This window comes from Emiliania huxleyi (assembly GCF_000372725.1).
Source record: "Emiliania huxleyi CCMP1516 unplaced genomic scaffold EMIHUscaffold_1, whole genome shotgun sequence".
In the NCBI taxonomy this organism is placed as follows: domain Eukaryota; phylum Haptophyta; order Isochrysidales; family Noelaerhabdaceae; genus Emiliania; species Emiliania huxleyi.
The window spans coordinates 484155-490297 of NW_005202428.1; the positions used below are offsets into that span (position 1 = coordinate 484155).

General features: G+C 69.8%; 2 protein-coding genes across 2 annotated transcripts; both read left to right on the plus strand.

Moving 5' to 3' along the window:
* Positions 1 to 1968: 1968 nt before the first annotated feature.
* EMIHUDRAFT_193881 (hypothetical protein) lies at positions 1969 to 2403 on the plus strand (the record flags this gene model as incomplete). The annotated part of the gene is made up of 1 exon (XM_005793909.1): positions 1969 to 2403. One exon carries the CDS (start codon positions 1969 to 1971, stop codon positions 2401 to 2403), a length of 435 nt encoding a protein of 144 aa, XP_005793966.1.
* Positions 2404 to 2919: 516 nt separating this feature from the next.
* EMIHUDRAFT_447387 (hypothetical protein) lies at positions 2920 to 5199 on the plus strand (the record flags this gene model as incomplete). The annotated part of the gene is made up of 5 exons (XM_005793910.1): positions 2920 to 3763; positions 4009 to 4154; positions 4593 to 4702; positions 4816 to 4863; positions 5008 to 5199. The coding sequence occupies exons 1-5, from the start codon at positions 3036 to 3038 to the stop codon at positions 5197 to 5199; spliced, it is 1224 nt and encodes a 407-aa protein (XP_005793967.1). The 5' UTR covers positions 2920 to 3035.
* Between the last annotated feature and the right edge of the window lie 944 nt (positions 5200 to 6143).

Sequence of the window (6143 nt, forward strand, 5' to 3'; positions counted from 1 at the left end):
GCGCAGCCGCGCTGCGCGCCCCCCCGCCCCCGCCCCCGCTCCCAAGCGCCCCTTCCCCGGTAGGTGTGCGGAGAAAGTAGAACCAATCGAGAGGTGGCAGAAGCCGCCGTGTGTGACACATATTGCGGCACGTGAGAGTGAGACAGAGCCCCGGCAGCGGCCAGCGCGCGCGCGCGCAGCGGCCAGCGCAACAGGCGGTTTCAAACAGCAAACGGGACGGCCTGCGCAGCCTCTAACTATTTTGGTTTATCAGTAACCAGCCTCCGGCGGGGCCCCCCGCTACCATCCAAACCCGAGTACCGGTCTACTATCATAGGTAGAGGCTCAAGTGTGACATATAAGTCCACACCCATATACACATGCACAAAGCAACTCTCACGGCACACGGGCACCGGGTGGAGCGGCGGCGGCGGCGGCAGCAGCACGCGCGGGCGGACGGATTCGGACGGGGCGGAGCAGCGACCGCCTGGGCGGCCGCTCGTGCTCTGTCTGCCAGAGCGCGCCGTCTGCCTGCGCAGCTCGAGCGCGGTCAGGTGCGAGGACGCTGGCGGCGCGGGGAAACGCGGCGGCGGTGGCGGCGGCGGCGGCGGCGGCGGCAGCGGCACGCGCGGGCGGACGGATTCGGACGGGGCGGAGCAGCGACCGCCTGGGCGGCCGCTGCTCTGTCTGCCAGAGCGCGCCGTCTGTGCGCAGCTCGAGCGCGGTCAGGTGCACAGGGAAGCGTGGCGGCGCGGGGACGCGCGGCGGCGGTGGCGAGCAGGCGAGCGGCCCGCGCGCGGCGAGGCGGACAGGTGATCGGCAGGCGGGTGATGGGCCGGAGAGTGACCGCGCCCAGCGATCGGAGCGAGCCGATCGTCGCTCGGCCGCAGCTGACCTCGAAGGCGTGCGGAGCGCGACTGTCGGTGTCGGGGGGCGGCCGTCATGTGGCGAGGAGGGAGGACGACAAGTGCGCGTCGTACGGGTCGCTCTTCATCGGCCAGTCGAGCGGCACTCAAGTCGAGACCGAGCATGGGCGACGAAAAGCCGGTGGGGCCGGTGGGAGGTAGGACGAGATTCGTTTCGCGCTTTCAAAAGCGGCTTCGCGCGCAGCGCAACTTTGGGTTTGCCACGAAAAAGCGTCCCCAGTGGAAATGGGGGCTACTGGGGCGGCCAATTCACACCTCGCGGGACTACTTATGTTTTCGTAAACGTAGTCGTGGCCCCCCGCTACGTCGCACGAGTGCAACCGGGTAGCGGGGGGCTAAAAGAAAGAATCGTAGTCACCCTCGCACAACACTGGCACGGGACTGGCGCGCACTGGCACTAACACAGGTACACCACGGGAGCCGCCGTAAAAGAAAGAACTTGAATCAGGATGTCTCTCGTCGTCTCTCTGCTCCTCGCTCGGCCGGGCGGCGGCTCGGGTGGTGCGGAGGCGCCGCCGCTGCGCGTGCGCGCGCACGAGGCGGCGCTGGAGCACGCCTGCTGTCGCCGCCACGGCCCGACGCCCGGGGCCGGACGTCGAGCCGGACAAACTTTTGGCGAGGACAGACCGAGCATCTTCACCGAGCCGACCCGCTCTCCTGCGACGAGCCGCGGGAGGGGGGCTCGTGTGATCCGGCCGGAGCGGCGGCGCGTGGCGCACACACGCCCCGCTCGCCCGCGGCCGCTGAGGCATAGCACTATTACACGCCAGGAAAAGAATTCGCGATTTCATACAACCTCGCCCTGTTCGCCACTGGATCAACAAACCCCTCCGAGCAGCTTTCAATGGATCCATTCGCTGAGCTGGGTTGCCTCGCAGCCACGACGCTCTCTAGCCCAGGCGGAAACGGCAACGGCGAAGACTCGCCAACGGGATGGGTTAGCGGCAACCCGCAGGGTGGCGGCGTGGGTAGCGGGAACGGCGGCGGCGGCATGGGTGGCTTGGGTGGCTTGGGCATAGGCGGCTGTGGCATGGGCGGGGCGGGCAGCTGCGGGATCGGCGGAATGACTGCGGCCTCTCCGCAAGAGCAAGTTGTCCCGGCGGCGAAATCGGCCGGCCAGCACTACGAAGGCTACCAGACCGGCTACCAGCCGCAGAGCCTCGAGCAGCCGCCACACGGATATCCGCCGCAGGGGTTATTTGTGGAGCAGCCGGGCGACGACGCCATCGGCAGCGGCTCCAGCATGCCCCTGGCTTCGGACCTGGCCTCGGAGCGGCGGACGGAGATGGCGGGCGGAGAGCCGTCTCCTCTCCGCTCGACGCCACCGCAGAAGCTGGAGCCACGGCCGCAACAGCAGCTGGCGCCCGACGCCACACTCGCCTTTGCGGCCCTCGCGCAGGGGCGGCCCTGCCTGCCCCGGCAAGCACAGCTCGCGCGCCCCTCATCCATCTCGAGCGCGGAGCTTCCCCTAAGCCGTTGCAGAGGCTTCTCCTTGTAGGCATGAGCTGCTGCACTCGCTCCGCCACCTCTGCCTCGCCGCCGAACTGCCGGCGCACGCTGCGGGCGACCCGTGGGAGAGAAGATGTAGATGCTGAAGGCGTTGCGGAAGTAGCACTCGAGACGGCACGTATTTCCTTCCTCAATGTGTACCCCTCTCTTGGATGTTCAGATCACTGTCTTCGTAGCTGCCGCGTCAGCCCTTGGCTATCACAGTCGCACTTTCGTCCACGGGGTGGCCCAGAAGGCGGGCGCCAGGGGGGGGGGAGGGGGGGGGGGTGAAGTACTTGCCTTCAGTCCCTAGTCTGCACACACTAGGAGAGCGGTCCGCCGATCGACGCAGACTCCTTTGGGCGCCTCGCCGCCGCCGCCGCCGCCTTCATCGGGGCGGGAGCGCTCCCCGACCTAACGCCTGCTCAGCAGCAGCAGCTGGGGCAGTGGCGGGAGGGGATGCCAGAGGCGGCGGCGGCCGCAGTGGCCGCGGCGGCGGCGGCGGCGGAGGCGGCGGCGGCGGAGGCGGAGGCGGCAGCACAGGCGGTGGTGGACGCGCAGGCGCAGCAGCAGCAGCAGCAGCAGCAGCAGCCGCAGCCGCAGCCGCCGCAGCCGCCACAGCAGCCGCAGCAAGCGTTCGCCATGCAGCCGATGGTGCAGGCGCTGTCTTCGCCGTCGCAGGCTTGGCCGCCGCACACCCGCGAGGCGCCCCAGCCAGCGGCGTGCGCCCCTGGCGGCGACACACACGGCACCCAAGCCACGCCGATGGCTGCGTCATTTGGCACTGTTGCAAGCGACCCGTTTGGCGCGTTGCAGCCACCGCCGGCGTGGCAACAGCAGGCGCCGTCCTCGCAGCCGCCCGCGCCGCCCCACGCGCCGCAGCAGGCCGCCTACCCGCAGCCGCCGCAGGCACAGCCAGCGCCCCCTGCTCCTGCCGGTTTCCTGAGCAGCTACGAGACGCAGGCTCTGCCCACTGCTTTTGGCACGTCCTTTGGAACCTCCGCCCCGCCCGCGCCGGCGCCAGCGCCTGGGTTCGATTCCTTCTCCGCCCCGCCCGCGCCGGCGCCAGCGCTTGGGTTCGAACCCTTTCCCTCACCGCCCGCGCCCGCGCCGTCGCCTGGCTTCGATTCCTTCTCCTCGCCGCCAGCGCTTGCGCCGGCACCCACGACCGGCTTCGCCTCCTTCGGCGCTAGCACCTTTGGCGGGCCGCCGCATGCGGTGGCGCCGGCACCGGCGCCACCGCCGCCGCCGCCGATCGTTGCGATGGGCGGCCCCGAGTACGCGCGGTACGTCCAGCTCTTCCACTCGCTCTGCCGAGGAAGCTGGGCCATCAGCCGCGCGCAGGCGGAGCCCACCTTCAGCCGCGCAAGGTGTGCGCCAAGCCTGATGCGGAGGCCCCCGCATTTGTAGTTCAAGTAGCTCTCGAGGGGGTAGGTCTTGCTGGCTGTGCTGCCGCACTCTCTCGCAGCACTTGCACACCTCTTGTGCGCTCTCCCGCGATGCGCGCGCCGAATCCTAGCCCTGTCTCTGGACGGTGCTTTCATGAGCTCCCCATACCTCCCCATGTCTACCCATGTCTCCCCAACCTCAGACCGCAGGGATCATCCTGACGTAGGCTCCCAAGCGAAGACATTGACGCCGTGTGGGCGCTGTGCGACACCGACGGCGACGGCTACCTCGCGCGCAATGAGTTCGCGGTCGCCCTGCACATTGCCGCGGCGCGCTACAAGGGCGCGGCGATGCCGCTGCAGCTACCCTCGGGTCTGCTGCCACCGGCGGCGGAGGCTGCGGAGGCGGCGGCGGCAGCACAGGCGGTGGTGGACGCGCAGGCGCAGCAGCAGCAGCAGCAGCAGCAGCAGCAGCAGCAGCAGCAGCAGCAGCAGCAGCGGCCGCCGCCGCCGCCACCGCCGCCGCCGCCCCCGCCATCGTACCAGGAGCAGTACCAGCAGCCGCAGCAGACGCAGTACCAGCAGCCGCCCTCTAGCTACGAGGACTACAGCCGCCCCGCCGGATACGACGACGAGGACAGCTCCCTGCAGAAGAAGGGCCGCCGCCTGAGCGTCGCCGGCGCCGCCTCCGCAATCAAGTTTGGACACAAGAGGGGCTCCAAGATGGCGCCGGCGCCGCCGCCGCCGCCGCCGCCGCCGCCGCGCGAGCACTGGGCGCCCCCCAACCCCAGCGGCGGCGCTACCGGAGAAGGAGGCGGCGGGGACGCCGAGCACGTCCACCGCTCGGGCCTGCTGAGCGCCAACAAGAGCAAGCGGTGGTGCGTGCTGAGCGGAGGCAAGCTCGACGTCTTCGACAAAAAGGTGCGTGGCGGGAGGCCGCCGGGCGCCGGCGGCGCAATCTTCCAAGCTCGCCGGCTCCCTCCCTCCGCCCCCCCTCCGCTCAGATCGCGTCCCCCCCCCTGCTCGGCCCACAGGCGGATCACACCAAGCCACCAAAGATGAGCCTCGACCTCCGCGCAGACGTGAGCCCGAGAGAGGGAGCCCACAGAGGGCCACCGGGAGAGAGGGGCGAGAGATGGCCGAGAGGAGAGGGCTCCGGCGCAGCCGAACGCGCCTGCCGCCGCGGTTGTTGTTCCCAGCGAAGCCCGCTCTCGCCCGGTGCGCAGGTCAGCAAAGTGGCGCGGAGCGACCTCAAATCCTTCAAGCTCGAGCTCCACCCTGGCTCGCGGCATGCCAAGGCGGCCAAGAGCGCCGGAGGCAGTGCGAGCCTCCTCTTCTCCTCGGACGACAACACGGAGATCTCGAAGTGGGTGAATGACCTGACCAAGGTGGTGTCGGGGCTGCATGGCGGCCACTGAGAAGCCTGGGGAAGACTGGCGCGGGCGTGTGAGGGTGTGGGTGAGTGGGTGGCCGGGCGCGCGCGCCAGCAGTTGAGGCGAGCACGTGCGCTTCAGCGTGAGCGAGACGCGTGGAAGAGTGTCACACCGTCGGATAAACCGACTTGACTATTACATTTCCGTCTGGCGGAGTTCTCTTGTGGGGAAAAAAGGCGGCACGAACACAAGCCCGCGGTGTTGAGTGTGGACGGATACTAGCCTCACGAACGACCAAAAATGTCTCTCTTGCTTGCGCGCTCTCTCGTCTCCATCCATGGCGCCGCCTGCACGGTACCGTGCACCGCTGCACGTCCATCCACGTGTGCAGCCAGCCACCGCACACCCTCAGTCGCCGAGAGGTGCCCCCAGCCTCTCTCACGCCGCCGCCGACGCACCGTCGTCCGCCGTGCCCTCCGCCGCCCCCACGACCGCCTCGTCGGCCTCCGGCTCGGCGACCACCTCGCACGCGACCCTCTCCGCCTTCTTGCTGCGCGGCGAGAGCACCGAGATCGGCCGGTGGATCGTGCCGAGGACGGAGGCCGCCTTGCCGAGGTAGGACCCCCTCTTCTCCGCCGCTAAAGGGGCCACCCCGCCCTCGCCGGCCTCTCCCGAGGTGGGAGCCTCTGCCGAGGACGCCTCGCGCTCACGGGCGCTGACGCCCAGCAGGCCCGCCGGCTCGACCGCGGCGTGGAAGGCCTGCTGGAAGCGCCACACCTCGTTCTCGTCCGGCGGCGAGAAGGTGTACGCCTCGTGGTTCGCACCGACGCCCGCGTGGTACTTTTCGGCACCCCACGCGGTGAAGGACACCTGTGGTGCGCGAGGGCGGGCGCGGGCGGGAAGAAGTGTAGGAGGTCGAGGAGGCGCGTGAGAGTCGCAGAGGCGGGCCAGAAGCGCGGGAGGACTCCACCTTGAGGCAGCGCTTGTGT